The 16665-nt window shown below is 33.7% G+C and overlaps 1 protein-coding gene across 3 annotated transcripts; it reads right to left on the bottom strand.

Annotated features, from left to right (window-relative positions):
* On the bottom strand, positions 2861-9306 carry LOC18779181 (potassium transporter 11). 3 transcript variants are annotated; one of them, XM_007211289.2, is made up of 9 exons: positions 8909-9306; positions 8263-8557; positions 7621-7846; positions 6661-6906; positions 6142-6192; positions 5756-6016; positions 5476-5649; positions 4624-4878; positions 2861-4105 (listed from the first exon to the last, which is right to left on the bottom strand). In XM_007211289.2, exons 2-9 carry the CDS (start codon positions 8419-8421, stop codon positions 3063-3065), a joined length of 2415 nt encoding a protein of 804 aa, XP_007211351.2. In that variant the 5' UTR covers positions 8422-8557; positions 8909-9306; the 3' UTR covers positions 2861-3062. The 3 variants fall into 3 exon arrangements, with proteins under 3 accessions (XP_007211351.2, XP_020417158.1, XP_020417157.1); XM_020561569.1 differs by having other exon boundaries at positions 7621-7843; XM_020561568.1 differs by lacking the exon at positions 8909-9306 and adding an exon at positions 8716-8883.

Here is a 16665-nt window from a genome sequence, read left to right as displayed (position 1 = left end):
GTGTAATAAAAAAAAGTGCTATAGAAATGTTTTGATATCAAGAAGGGAAATTCTATATCAACCCGTTATTTGCTCTTTACACTCCATAATCTCTTTACACCCTATTAAACTTTAATAAAATTTCAAATTACTTACCATATCCTATTTTTCTTCCTAAATTGCTCTCATGAACCTCATTCCCTAACTTACTGTGTACATCTCATCTCATATCATATATCACCCATCAAAAACCCCCTTCCTTTTCAGACACACCTCAAAAAACCCCTTCCTTTTCAGACACACCTCATCTGATATCAAACCTCACCCCATGCCATATCAAGCCTCACCCCATCGAAAATTCCCTCCTCATGTAGACACACCCCATCAGATTTACAACAAGCTCCACCGCACACCTCATCCCTTTTGAAACAGAGCCATCTCACAACCCATCTCTGCAAACCTGAACCCATCTCTAAAATAGAGTCATCACACCCCACAGCTAACCCCAAACGCCTCACCCCGTCGTAAACCACCATCGCCTCAGCCATCACCAATCTGTCAAGTTTTCACAAATCCTTCGAAGAGCTAAGGTTTGATTTCAATTTTGATTTCTATATTTACGTTTCTAAGTGTTGATTAAGCCTAGGTTTGATTTCACTTTTGAAAAGCCAAAGTTTGATTTTAATTATTGATTTCAACTTTGTGGGTGTATTGTTCGAACCTTGTTTTACGAAACTGAATTTTAATTTCGGTGGATTACCAACGAAATGGTTACATTGCTTCAGTAGTAGTCCACCCAATTTGAACCTGATCTGTACTAAAATTAATTTTACTTTCGGTGGGTTACCACCGAAATCGTTACCTTGTTTCGGTGGTAGTTCACCGAATTTATTTCCATTTTTTAGGAGATTCCCACTGAATGTATTTCGGTTTTTCAATGGTACTTCACCGAATATGTTTTCCTTTTTCAATGATAGTCCACCGAATTTGTTCCATTTTTCAGTGATCATCTACCAAATCCGTTACTGAGTGTGTACTTAATATTGTTTTTTTAGATATAAGAGGACTCGCATAGGTACTACTGAGGCTTCATCATCTCGACTTGATAAACAGCGTCCCACAGCCTCAATGAAGAGACAGAGAACGGCTCCCCAAGATGACTTTAAGGATACTACAGAGGTTGAAGATGTAGCTCTTACTCATGATAGTAATGTTGACACAGAGGTTGAAGATGTAGCTGCTACTCATGATAGTAATGTTGAGGTACATGCCGAGCCTACTGAGCCATCTCGAGTAGGTCTCATTGATCCATCTTTACTTACGAGTTTTAAAACTCACATAGCAGCTACAATTTGGAATAACCAAGTAAGTCGTTTTACTGTGACAATAGAAGGTAGAATATAAGTCGGGGAGAGAGGCGAACCAAGATGCATACAAGTGTCTGTCCATGTAGCCACAAACCTATCCTTAAATGGATTTAACCAACTGTCATGTATGCATTCAAGAGCTTTTTGAAATTCACTGAACTTAGACTCAATCTGTCGCAAACAACGCCAATATTCCTCCTCTGTTTCTGAACCAACCAAAGTATTCTAATCCTCATTAAATTACTTCCAATTTTTTAGGGTCCCAAATAACTTCTTACAGTTTGCCAACACTCCTTTGTTAATATGTCATCTGCATAATAAATGTCGTGCTTTCGAAAATATAGACGTAATAGAATTCATGAGTGCTAACTCTCGATCGGTGACAATAACACCAAGAAGACAATTATCATTTTTTCTTGTGCACGAGCCCATCTAAGTAATGCATCTCTACCATTTGAATATCTACACATAAAACTCATGTTATTTAAAGATAAAATTTGAAACATTAATGCCACGTTAATGATACTAAAAAGGATTTCAGACAAAAAAAAATTCAAAATAATTACCGAATATGTTGTGAATTGATCACTATAGTCCATTACACATTCTGTTCCTATATTGTTGCCTTCAGTAAGGGCGTCACCTTGTTTTTTTTCCTTCAATGGAAGTAAGATCAAAATAGCTTACATTAAATTTGTGGTCGACAATAAGTTAATGAAAAATAAATAAATTTCCTTTCGTTGCCACTAAAACGCAGGTAAAATTTTGGTAATAAACCACTAAACAAAGTTCCATGTTACGGTGAATCTCTACCACATATTAATTTCATGACCGGTCAAACACAACCGAAATAGGTGCAATGTTTCGGTGGCATCCCACCGAATTTACTTATAGCGTTCGGTACTGATGTGCTGAACTCAACCGGCGCCCATCATGAAATACTAAACTTGCAAAACGCCAAAAAATAAATTCATACCTCATTCGAGCCTTTCTAACTTCAATATCACCCTTCATGAATAAATACAAGATATTTTTTCACCAATATAAACGTATAAATCTCGTTAGAGTCGTAGGAACATGATGATTTGAGAAAAAAGTCAAACTAGGATTGCATGAACATATGTGGGGTGTAGTGAGCAATTTTAATTTTAAATTTAAATTTTTTTGTCCTTAACGGTAATTATGTACAAGGGTAAAATAGGTTATTCATGTTTAAAATTAGTATGGGGTGCAAAGAGTAAATAATGGAGAGCCAATAAAATCTCTCAATCAAGAAAAAACAAATTAAAGCAAAAGAATAAATAAGTAAATAATCTCCCAAAAATATGGCTACGGATTTTTACCCAAATTGGGCCTGACCTGCAACAGGGTGAAGGCCCAGATGAGTAGTCCTAGTGGAGTGTAGTTCTTTAGGCTTTAGCAGCCCATGTAGCTAAAGAATAATTGAAAACTATATTAATGTCTCTTTTTTGTTTTTTGGTGGAAATTTCATAATAATAAAGTAAATAACAAAATTATTATTGAAAATTTACCACAACGTATATATTTCCCCATGTTCAACAGGAGTAGCACAAACAGATATCCCATTTGTCAAGATTTTCTCAACATTTCTTTACTTTTTAATTGCATTCCTAATATGATTTAAAATGCAACAAGAGTGAAAAACAATCGGCATTTACAGTATGATATAAGTTTCATTGACGATAGACAGAAAATTTACACATAGAAAATCTGTCCAACATTCAAAAGACTCTCATGAGGAACATTGAAGATCACACTGTGCTCCCTGCAAACTTTTCTAAGAAATGCATAAATGTAATCAACAGCTATCTTTTTGTAGAACCTGGAATCCCTCCTTGCTCTCACAACCGTGTTCCCAAGTATATGCACCACCCCAGCATCTCTACAATTATTCAAAAATTCTAGCTCATCAATCTCATTCTGCATGCTCTGTTGACTGGATGAACTCATAGTATTGTTTGCATGCAATGGAGATTTAGCAGGCACAATTGAGTCCACTGATGAGATAGTAAGGTCTGCAGTCGATCCAATTGTGTTGCCATTATTATTTATTAGGCCTTCCATTGACCTCTCAGTTTGCTGGCCATATATACTGTACTCATCCGAGTCTGAACACCCCTCCATCATGGACTCGAGCCGGACAAACATGAAAAGGTTGTCGAAGAGTTTTTTCTCAAAGTCATCATCTTTCTTGTGGAGGTCTTTGTAACCGTATCTTGCAACGCAACGGAACATGTGGAAACTCTTGGGGCCAATCCGCTTTACAAGGAATCTTTCTTCTTCTGGGACAGTGTATACAGGAAGATACTTCACACAAACAAAGACGACAACAGAATGGATCGCAGGCAGGTTGGTGATGAAGTGGGAAAAGATGTGAGGCACTCCACTTGCAAGCTCGGTGTACACAAGTCCTATCCCAGGGACCCGAACCAGTCCTAAACTGGGGCCAAGTCCAAGAAGCCATGCCATTGAAACCTTACTGTGCATCTCAAACTCATAACGTTTCAATGTGCCATAATGCCAAACATACATGATGAGAAGAAAGGCAGCTGCAATCACAAGAGGAACCCATCCACCTTGATCAACCTTGAAGAGGACAGCGGAAAAGTAAGTGCATTCCACAACCAGTGACAAACCAGTGAATATCAGGACAAGAATCCAATGACAGCGCCACACTAATATCATGATTAGAGTCATGAGCAGTGTGGTTGCTAGCATGACCACGACAACTGCCGTCCCTGTTATAACATAAAACATAATGCAATTGAGTGCAAGCTTGATTTGGAAGAAAGACCCTGAGCTACCATAAATATTAACTTATTTAAAATCAATGACCAAAATTCTAATTGAATATTATTAAAGGTATACACATACTCTTGTATCTCTTATTAATGTTTGGGTTGTTAATCATTCAATAAAGTAAGAGCTTCTATCTTCTCTTTGTTTTGGATTGTTATCATGGTACCAGAACAGGTTTTTATACGATTTCTCACAGCAGCAAGTCAGTTAACTATTGGTCTGTATTGTCATCTTAAAAAGTTCACCACCTCCCTACTTCTTCACCTCCTAATTTATCCCAAATACATCTTCACCTCCTAATTTATCTCAAATACTTCTTCCTCTCATATTTCTTTATTTAAAGAAGTTCCAAACATTCTTTCCAAGAATTTTTCACAATTGAATTTGAGCCTAGTTCAACAAAGTAGAGAATATGGCTTACATAAGCTTCAAGACATTTAGCAAAGGATGAACTTACCATACGCATTTCCAATTTGGCTTTGATTTTTGAATCCAGCAGTCACAGCAATGCAAAGAATCATAAGAATCCAATTAATATCTGGAATATATATTTGGCCGAGGAACTTCTTTGATGTGTGTACAACTTTGACTCTAGGAAAACAGCCAAGTGCAAGAGCCTGCTTAATTATTGAAAAAGTCGCCGATATAGTTGCTTGACTTGCAACTACTGCAGCTAGAGTCGCAACAATGAAGACTGGCCAATATATTTTCTCTGCAGTATGAGAAGCAATAAGCATCTTTGGAACAACAATATGCTACTTATTGTTTAAGAGATTATGTTACTCGTTTCCCGTATATTTGTAGTTTACGTTAGAGATTCAATAGAGAATGGCACAGTGAAAAAATTTGGGAGAATCCAAATTGTATGGGCTCATAGAGATGAAAGATTTCTTAATTCTCATATCATAAAAGAACTTTATGGAATTTGTATCTGTTTCATCTCACAATTTATCATTTTAATCCATGAATTAGAAATTATCCTTTATAATCTCTCAACTTTCTACATGAATTTGAATGCAGGTTTTAGTAAATTAAAGTTCAGCCAACTTTGGATTTTTGTAGAGAGTTTTACCCTCACAACCAAAGTCAAAGTTTGAAGCTACCCATCCCCCTTTGACCTCCTTCGTACCCAAAAAAAGACCCAGTAATCTACATTAGTTAAGATTTAAAAGAATAAAAAGACTTGAGTAAATATTTTTATATTTTTAAAATTCTATCAAATACTATTACTAAAAATTTTAGTGTGCTTAATTATGAGAAACCCGTTTATGTGTTCTCCCATGTATGCAAAATAAAGATTAGGGCAAACCTGGAATGGAAAGATAAAATGCTTGAAGCACAGTTTTGTTGTCATGATTTTTCATAAGGTACGCAGCTTGACCAGAATAGGCTAAAAGAAGGCAAGGAAACACAACCGTAGTGAAAGCAATCTGTACAGCTGAAACTGGAAAATGGGCAAGGTCGGCAAAGAGTGCTTCAGTCCCTGTAATCATTCATAACTTGTCATCAGAATCCAAAATAGCAGATGTGGTATTAGGATACAGAAACTTAAAGAGCCGAAAAGTGAAATTAGGATACAGAAACTTTACCTGTTATACTAAGCATGATACCTCCAAGGGAAGTCCAACCATCTCTCCCATTCCTTTTAAAATACCGATATATATAGACGGGCGAAAAAGCTCTCAAAACACTACTGTCATGTTTCCAGATGTTGAATATGCCAATACCTCCAATTAAGAGAAACCAAAGAAGCACAATGGGAGCAAAGAGCCAACCAACTTTATCTGTACCATAGTGCTGTACGCTAAACAAGCCTACTAATATTACAACAGCAACAAGTATGACATAATCTGCACCACAACAAACAAAGTATCAGTTAAAGACATAATTCAGCAGTAGTGACTGAGAGAGGTACAGAGGCAAGGAACCACATTTAAAAAATAAAAACATTTAGTTCCAAGGAATATGACGGTACCATTTTTCATGCCAGGGCTGCTTACTTTGATCCCGCCAGCAGCTGATAAAACTGCCCAAAGCAAAGCATAGTTGATATCTTCTAAGGATATGGAGAGAAACAAAAAAAATTTAACCACACTCATTTCAAGCGTTGATTTTTCCCCATTTTAATTCCTTTCTTGGAAGAATCTTTAGTACTCTACAGCCCCTATTAAAGTATATTTCTTTTGTTTTGGAAAGAAACTCTAGGATTGTAAGGTTGGAAGAGATTGTTATCCATGTCGATAACCACACTCACCCCGACATCCCATTATCTTTTTCTATATATATATATATATTTTTTGTTTACTTACCTATTTAGGCCTTTTAATAAAAAGTTCCTTACGCTTCTTGTGTACCTGGGTTGTGCCCCCATTGGGCCCTTTCTAATAAACAACTTTTGCTTATCAAAGAACAAATAATGGCAGAGAGACAAAAAGGATGAACAGATGGATTATTAGGAAAAGATATATGACTTCTAGTGTCAAGAAATGTGTACCAGATATAGCTGGAGTAAGAATCCCATCACCAATCACCATACAAGTGCCAACGAGGACCAGAAGAAGAAGGGCATTCTTCCTTGATGCATGCCCCTCCAACCACTTCTTGGTTTTTGCAGCATATGATTGTTCATGGAAAGTAGAACGACTATACGTTGTTAGCTCTTCATCAGTCCGGTGTTGGTTAGGAATAGTTTTTACATTTGCATGTCGGCAGAGCAATGAATAAAGAGCAAATGTTCCACCTGCAACGCAGAAACCACTTATTCCGTAGAACTTTATGGTGACTCATGAGCAACAAACAGTACCATACAACTCTTGGACGCATGCAGTTTGAGAACAATGAGCACAAGATACACGATGTCATGTTTAAATTAATTTCAGGAAAATAACTAATAAAGGAAATTTGTTAAACACCTCCTCTGTTCTAAATCAAGAAGTATATGTACCAATGTGTTACCTAAATAATCAGTTCGTTTGCAAATGTGGCTTCACTCACACTGCTACGAGTGATACGGTAAAATCATAACCAATGACATGAGTTCGGGGTCAAATTGGTAAGTAAAAATAATATGGGCATGTAAGCCGAACACTAGACACTTGTATATGCTACTTCTTTTACAAAATAATTCTGTCAAGCTAATTACTTTCCTGCCAGAGACTACTTTATTAAAGATAAACAAGAAAAAGGAAACACAAGCTAATTTGTTCTTCAACATTTTTCATAACAATTACAGATGGGAAAGTATGACTAGAATGTTCTAATAAAAATGCATAACAATTCACATATTTGACCAAGTATACTGCATTTATGTTTATCATTACGGGTAGACACATGTGAATAATCACCATTGCATATGGTAAGCTGTAACAGTGAACATATGTACTTTATCCCTTTTATCATCCCATAAAACACCAGACAATTGATGATGCAAATCTACATATAGAGTTTGGTTTACCTTGACCACTGTCATTCGCCCTACAAACAACGAACACATACTTGAGGAGCGGGATAAGAGTAAGAGAGTATATAATCAATGAAAGAGCTCCAACCACATCCTCCGGGTCTGAAATTCCATGAGGAAACGTATTGTAGAAAACATACAAGGGAGAAGTACCCAAATCTCCAAAAACCACTCCAAGACTTTGGAATGCAAGCCGCATAAGCAATAGTGCAGAGAACTTCTGGAGATTTGAAAATTGGATCAGCACACACAATCAAGAATATACATTATCCTCAATATCCACTAATATCAGGCAATTACTTAAACCATATAGCATATCACTTTTTCAGTCGTTTTCATAGCAATTGAAATATGTCCAACAATAACTACACAAGAAATCCACATATTCATTTCCAACATCCTAAAATATGCACAACATTATTATCAGGCTGAAATCATTTTACCAGTTGAAAATCTTTGGGAATTGGAAATATAAATTGGAACTTGTTGACTTAAAAACAGTTAAACCCCAGAAGGTTTAAATTCATTGACAAGGAGTAAATACCGTTTCACTTCATTGAATTACATCTGAACTCCTGTATATATATACAGGAGAGAGAGAGAGAGAGAGAGAGAGAGAGAGAGAGAGAGAGGTACCTTTTCCCTGTACATATTTCTAAGCCTGCCAGCCTCCTCATCCATGGGTTGGTCAAGCTTCTGATCCAAAACCCACATACTGCCTTTGTTGGTATCACTATCTTCATCAATCTCCACTCTTGAAGCCATTGAAATTTCAAATGATTCTGCAGCTTTCATAAAGCTATAATAGAAAAACTAAAAGAAAACCAATATGAACTATCACTAAAAGTGATTGGAACCAGATCTTCAAAATTTGATCTTCACTTGAAATCCATTCCCAATAGAACTATGAATTGAAACCCAGCAATACAATCTGAAGACCAAATAAGGAAAAAACACAAACCCATGATTAGGGTGATATGTTCAGTTCAAAAATAACTCTTTTTAAAGCAACAAGAGACAATTAACAGACAGTAACAAGAAATTGACATCAGTCCTGTGGCCAGGCGGAGCTAAAAAATTGATACCCACCTAAAGTTCAATCTTGGTACAAGCTGAAAATGAATTAAAGCTAAAAACTTGATACTTCAACTCAGTGCCAGCAATTACAGGAATTGAACAAAAAGCATTAAATCACAGAGACCCAATTGAGGGCAGAAGAGCTCAATAGCACCTCACACAGAAAATGAAATGACAGAACAGACAAAGAAGTGAGAATTATTACTTTGTCACTGGAATTCCCAAGTGGGGTCAACTGGAGAAGAGGCTGAGGCTCAGCCACATGATCAATAAGCATCCCTTTGTACTAAAGCAGAGAGATAAGCAGAAGCCCAAGTCGGTTTTCCGGGAAAAAAACGAAGCTGTAACAGAAAGAGAGAGTTGTGTGCAGGTTCACAGGCCGTTTTGGCTGTTTATCTGTTCAAAGCACAAAGTTTCAGACAAATAACAGAAAAAAACACAAGGACTTTCTCAGCTGCTTTAATGAAAGAGTTTACACATAAAGCATCTCTCTGCCAATCAATGAGAGAGAATATAGAAAGAGGCGGACAGAGGAGGAAGAGAGAGGAGAAGTTGTTTGGTTTTTCTGTATATATTTTGTTATTCATTTCCAAGAGACACAAACACATTTGGTAATTAATCAGCTGATGTCTGAGACTTTAAGCAGTTAATTTGTATATAATCTACTGCTATTAGATAAAAAGCAAAATAACGAAGAATTTAAGAAAATATTAAGAAGGGTGAAACAAAATTAATAATATGAATTTATTTTCAGATGCAATGCAAATATGAATTTCTGATGTGGGCAGGTTGTCACTTGTCAGTAAAATTCGATTGTGTAAAGTTTTTTTTAATGTTAGCAGTGGGCCCACGAAACTGATTGGTAGATTGGGAGTGTCAAATCTGGTGGAACTTCTTCCATCTTTGCGTGGATACTATTGTATGCAATAATTTGAGCCACCTTTCTTCCAGCAATATATTTACAGCCAATTAATGTATCATCATAAAAACTAAATAGGAAATATCAAACCAATTTTCCGGAAAAGAAAATAAATGGTCCAGTGAAGAAAATAATGAACATGGGATGATGGACTGTGAATATTCAGATGTCACAATACAAAAGCAAAAACATCTAAATGTACTTGGAAATGTTATAGTATATGTATCCAATATTTATTTTAATATTTTGTACTCGATAAAAGAATCAATCGTAAAATATTTCTTCGCCGTAAGAAAAAATTGTTTATTTGATATAGTGGTATTTCTTCTATTATCAGTTGAGTGTTTTATTTCTTTCTAACTTATGAAGAATTAATTGCGTTCAAGGCTGTTTATTTGATTTGATTAATGCATGCATGTAAATTTTTTTAACAGTGAAAGTTTTTAATTACTAAAACCTAGAGTTGCAATGTAGGTACCAATTTGAATTAATAATAATAGAACAAAATTGGTAAGATTCTTTGCTAATTGTCTTCTCTCTTTTTTCTTTGGTAGGAGTGTTAATCGTCTTATAAAATTATTAAGAATCTTTTGTTGTCAATCATGTACATACGGAAAGTCAAAGCCTTAGTTTAGTTACTAAATTTGAAACTAAAGATTGCTAGGGTCAACTTACTTTCTTCCAAACCTATCATTTTAGCATTTTCATCTCACATGCCTCACATTCTCTTTTCTTAAACTTTGAATGAAATTAAGTAATAAATTTAGTTAGGCCCTGTTTGATAAGCATTTCAGTTTCAGTTTTTATTTTTTATTTTTTATTTTTTATTTTTTGTGCTCAAGTATAAAAGGAAAAGAGAGAGGATGAAAGTGAGTGGAGATGAGATTGAGAGGGAAATAAGAGGAGATGAGTTACAAAAGTGAGAACAAAAACTAAAAACTGAAATATATTTGAAATTGTTTTCACTTTTGTTACTCATCCCTCCAATCTTCCTCTCTCATTCCACCGACCCTCCCCTCTCATTTTCCTATATACTCAAACACAAAAATCGAAAACAAAAAAATGAAAAATAAAATGGTTATCAAATAGGCCCTTAATTTTGGTAAACCACAACTAGTGTTAAACAGTCATACAAGTATAATATGAATTAAACTACTCTTTAAATTTTGGGCAGCATTACTTTCAAATCAACTACTACTATAGAAAGTCATGTTTACCATGGTAACACACACATTTATCTCCCTCACGTGTATATTTAAATAATGACCATTATATTATATATAATCTAAATCTACCAATTAAATTATATATAATCTAAACCTACCAATTAACGTAATAATCAACTAGTTTAAAGGTGTGCCTTTGGCCAGTTGGTAGCTTTGGCATTTATTATAAGTACAAAGCGTATCACTTGACTATCGATCAAATTAATGCAAACTCTTATGTGTTAGTGTTATGGACTTATTCGGATAAAATTATACAAAATTCATTAATCTGTTGGGAAAAATAAGCCTTTGAGTATGTCTTGTGATGACTTGCAGGTTTGGCTTCTTGCATGGAAACACTGTTTGCCTACGTACTAAACTCACCAAGACTCGACTTTAAAGTGAAACCCTAAATTTCCCAGAATTCTAAGTCTGTGTGAACCCTAACAGTAGCTCCGAAGGTAGTATTAAGTGCCAACAATATTTAACTCATGAACAGAAGGTCAACTTTCTTTTTCTTTCTCTCCATGTCTCGTTCTAGCTAAAACAAAAGATTAATTTCGAAAATACAAGTCCTACATGTTTATTTTTTTGTTTGATTTATAAGTTGGTTTTTTTAGATGTCATCACAATAAATTATTTTATTTTATGAGAAGCATATATTTGATACATTTGTTTTTTTTTTTTTTTTGGTGGAATACATTTGGTTTTAGAACAAGGGATTTTATTAATTTTACAATTTTAATAAATAAATTGAATTAAAATTATTTGACACGACTGACATGACTCGAGTGTTTCCTCCAAAAAATTCCAAGAAGAAAGGAAACGTGTTACACTAAAGGGTTGACTGATCCAAGCAGCCTCCAACTTTGGAGATAAGCACAAATTCCTACGATCACTTATTCTAGAAGAAATTATTTATATGTAATTAGGATAGATGCCCACATATGCATTATATAATTAAGCATGGTGTTTTGTTAACCATTTAAAATCTCTTTGAAGGTTCCACACTAATCCTTATAGGGGCAAACTTACTTATCCAAACCATACGATTTGGGAAACTTTCATGTCATTAGGCCTTTTACGTTCAACCAAATTTTGAACTTGATATTTCAGAATGTAACAAATTATACTGGATTAGTCAATTTTGTTTCTGCATCATTTTGGGATTCTTCCGTGGATACAATATGGTTTAAAACGAAATGCTATTTCACACACTAACAAAGCAAATTTCGTTAAACGCTTCGTTAATAAATCTCAACTTCACGACAAAAAAAATTTATGAAATGATAAATAAATAAAAAAAAGCAAAACCACTCAAAAGCTGTATGACTTATTTATATGGTGAAATGAGGAATCATGTTATCAAAGGATGCGATGATGGCGCATACGAAAAATTCTTCTTGTTTTACCTTCCTTAATTATGAGTGCAAGAAGAATGTATTCTTTTGATTGATTTTTTTTTAAATTTTATACGTGGAGGTTGCTATTCACTTGGTCTATTTATTTCAGTTACTTGTATCTGGACTGGAGTGCGGTCCGCGTCAGCTTTTGGCACTTTACACATGCCAAATGTTGTGGAGTTATGGCTTCATACCTAACATAAGCGCACATAGCTATCTATCAATCGCTATCATATATTTGGTTTCTCAAATGAAGTAAATGGTTAAAATTCCTTAAACAAAATTATACTAAACATAAGCTCACTAAACTTATGTTTATCTGTTGGATTAATCCGATATGGTTTGTAATGATGTGTTGGACAAAAGAAGTGATAGAGAATCAAATTGGAATTATTATTTTATTGTCAGAAGGTAATTGTTGAATCAAGATATTTCAATCAATTCTTCTTTAGTGTGTAAATATTATGCGGAGGAATTTGATGTTTCAATTTCAATATCAATTGAGTCCCATTGTGATTGTTGAGACGTAATGCAAGGTCGAATTTTAAAAATAAAAGAATAGATCATGAATTGAGAGTTTTAAGATCTTTTAATATGTCTTCTCACGTGTGATATCTTTTTGTGTCTAACACGTGTACAATTCACATTGAATGATATAGAAGGATGTGAGACTACTGGGCCTTCCAAATGAATAGCATACTCTAAAACCAATTATGTGTTGATTATGTTTTTATGTTTGAAGTTATATTATTTTATAAGGTGTTTTCATCATATATTAAAGGCTTAAATGTTGAAATGGTCCCTGTGTTTTATCTTATCGGCCAATTTAGTCATTGTGTTAATAATTTGGTCAATTTAGTCCCTGTGTTTGTATCTGTTAACAAATTTGATCCTTTCGATCAAAATTATGTTAAAACCTAAAAAAAGAACATTTAAAATTAATTTAAAATTTTGTAATTAATTATAAAGATTTAAACTCAAATAATAATAATGCTAAAATTATTAAAACCCACACAACCTCAACCTCCAATGGTCTCGATTCCTATAGGAAAAAAAAAAGGTGTCTTAGTAGAATTGATGCCTACTCTTTTCTTGCTGCAAATTTTCTTCTATCTTATGTTTAAGATTTTCTCATACTCTACCCTTCATCTCTCTCTCTCCTCTTCGATCCATTGGTCTGAATGTCGTCGACTTTTGCTGCAGCCAAGATGATCAATTGGCGATAGAGCCGTCAAGCTTACGGTGACCGGCTATGATGATCTTCATGATTTGTCACACAGAGAGAGAGAGAGAGAGAGAGAGAGAGAGAGAGAGTTGTTGTAGTTTAGGTGGGGTTGGAATGGTGGTGAGGGTGGCTGGGTTGGGAGGTGGTTGAGGTGTGTGTGCGAAATTGAGAAAGGTGAAATTTAAAAGAAATATATTCCATTTTTCAATTTGAATTTAAAATTTTATAATCAATTACATTTTTTTAAAAATTAATTTTATATTTTTAAAGGAATGGATCACATTGACTAACATATACAAACACAAAGATCAAATTGGCCAAATTGATAACACAAGGACTAAATTGACCTATGAGATAAAACACATGGACCATTTTAACATTTAAGCCTATATTAAATGAGCATGGCCTCACAACTTCATTATGGGTTTTCTCTTCCATTTTCTTTTGATTGATTGAACTACATGATGATTTACATTTGTCCCCCGAATTTCAATTTCCTCATAATGAAGTTGTTCATAGTATTTATAACACATTGAAAATTTGAGGAAATTCGTATGAAACTTATAAAAAAAGTTAGGCTACTCATCCTTCCCATATGCATCCGATTATAAACAACTGGTAGTTGGTCTTTGATCAACCTATATGTATTAGAATAAATAAAACTAAAATGTGCATTTGAATGGAAATTAAATACAAAGTTATTAGCATGCATGTTGACCCACCATCAATCTAATCAAAGGAATATAAAATCTAATCTAATTATCATGATTTTGGCATATATACACAATACATACTCCAATCATGAATCATGTCTCATCATTGTCCCTACATCTGCGTGTCTTCATCGTTACCACAATATTATGATTCGCACTTTATATGTATATCACTCTCTTTTATTGAGAGATATTTCAAATAATTTTATTTAGGAAATATTTTTTAACGATTATTTATTTTTTAAGTTTATATTTATAAATTAATTTTGTAAAAATTTAGATAAATCGAAAACTGTTTTAATATCTAATTGTGTCTTACAAAATCAATTAACACGATATTATTATTTTAAACATTATTATTAACTATATGTTTATCTTATCTTTTTGTTTTTTTGCCAGAACTATATGTTTATCCAACTACCAATATTTTAAAAATCATGCATTGCCCTGGTCCCACAATAAACTAGGGATAAACTCCATCTTTTCTGTTCGCTGTTTTTGTCTGTGTTTGGAAATGAATTATTTTAAAATATAAGCTACTATAAATTTCTCCACATCAATATTTCCTAAATTTTTGTGATTTGTTTCATAAAAACTTGTAGTACTCTATACGTGTACACCCATCTAGATAGACATGATACATATTTACCTATGTTTCACACACACATCCCTCACAAAAACAAAAACAAAAACAAAAAATCAACGCTTCAAACAAAAATCAACGCAATAAAATATGAATAACGCTTTCTTGCCGGTCATATACGCATGAAATATACTAATACTTACATATCTTTCATGTGAATCAACATATTTGTACTTTATAGAGCAGCATGAGCTAAAGAAAGTTCGTTGGCATGCTTCACATTTCACCATGCATTAATCATGCCATTTCTGGAATTTAAGATCCTTTTTGGTAACTAGAAAAACTCCCACGTTTTTGCTTATGAGACTGATTCTCTTTTCCAAGTGTAATCAATAGTGGTTTATGCTATATTAGTTTTAGGTCACAAGTCAATCAATTTTAATTGTTAGGCCGGTTGGTATGATTGGGTCAGATCACTGAGGATTGACATGTTAGTGACTAAAATATGTTGTGTTAATTAACCATATGATATATACAAGATATTTTTATAACGGGTTATTACACCCACAACAAAACTACACCACAATTAGGTGTTGAACTCATCATAAATATATATATCGTTCTCATTATCCATATAAGTCGAATTTGAAACCTCTTCTAACGAACTAAATACAAATAGCATTAGACCACATTCTAGTTAAGCAGTTTATGATGTTACTAATTTTAAGTGTTTCTTCTTTGTATCGTGTTTTTATTGGACATTTTTTGGCCTATGTGGATTTATATTTTTGGTTTCAATATAATTGGTTGTATTATTTGGGCTTAGGTAACTTCACATAAAACTCCATTGAGTTTAAAGTCAAACAGTCTTAATCTAAACTACAATTATTTGCTTCGACGTTTAGGACTCATTTAGTAAGAAATCAGTGAACATTTTAAAAGTTAAATAACACACATATATAAGCTTATTTGAGGGACATTATTTTTTAATGATTCGAACCGTCTAATTTTTAGATATTTCCTCCGAGATTATATTTGCAAAAAATCACTTGAATCCGAAATCATTTGAAAACTCAATTAGATTATTGTTATTATAGTTTTTTTTTGAAGCATCATGTTCATCTATTTTGTTGAATCAATTAGATGCCTTAATAATTTTCAATTTTTCAGATTTTTTGCAAGGATGATTTAGAAAAATACAACTCCAACTATGCTCTCTATCCACCTCTTAAAATAAGGAGACATCTAAGAGCTCCTAAATATGAGGAGAGAGAAAGGACTCCTAAGGGCTACCTATAATTTAATGCTGTTTTATTTAATGAGTATTTCAAACCTTTAATTAACGCTAACTATTTTTTATATTATTTTTAAATAGAGATAGATCAATTAAAAAAGAGTTATAACATTTATGACTCCCTAAACTAGAGAGTATGATTGAAGTTTAAATTTTATAGAGACCTCATAAAATAACTTTTATATGTTTTTAGCTAAAATTTAACTAAAAAATAGAGAGCATGATTGTAGATGCTTGCAATGTCAGTTGGATTGGATATGCCAAAAGATTAACAAGTCATAATGGATGAAAAACCATATTTTGCTTTAAATTTATACAAACTAATTTAGGTATTAAATTAACATTGCCATAAATAAACTAATAATATTGCTACATTTATCAAAACATTCAGATAGCAAAGTTGCCTTTGCCTTCGTTTTGTTGTTGCCTAGTAGTACCTTCTGCTGTTTTATGGTCCATTCTTCTGAGTTGGATGATGAGATATCGATGTCACCAATTCAAAACCAAAGATTAGAAAGCCATGGCGATCTGGGTTTTGAGAATTTTTGTGGTCCATCATCAACTCATTTTTCACGGGAGATATGGGGACCATGTATTTGCACAAATCCTTTTCATCCATG

This window comes from Prunus persica, chromosome G4 (genome assembly GCF_000346465.2).
Source record: "Prunus persica cultivar Lovell chromosome G4, Prunus_persica_NCBIv2, whole genome shotgun sequence".
NCBI lineage: Eukaryota > Viridiplantae > Streptophyta > Magnoliopsida > Rosales > Rosaceae > Prunus > Prunus persica.
This window is presented reverse-complemented; position numbering and strand designations above follow the sequence as displayed.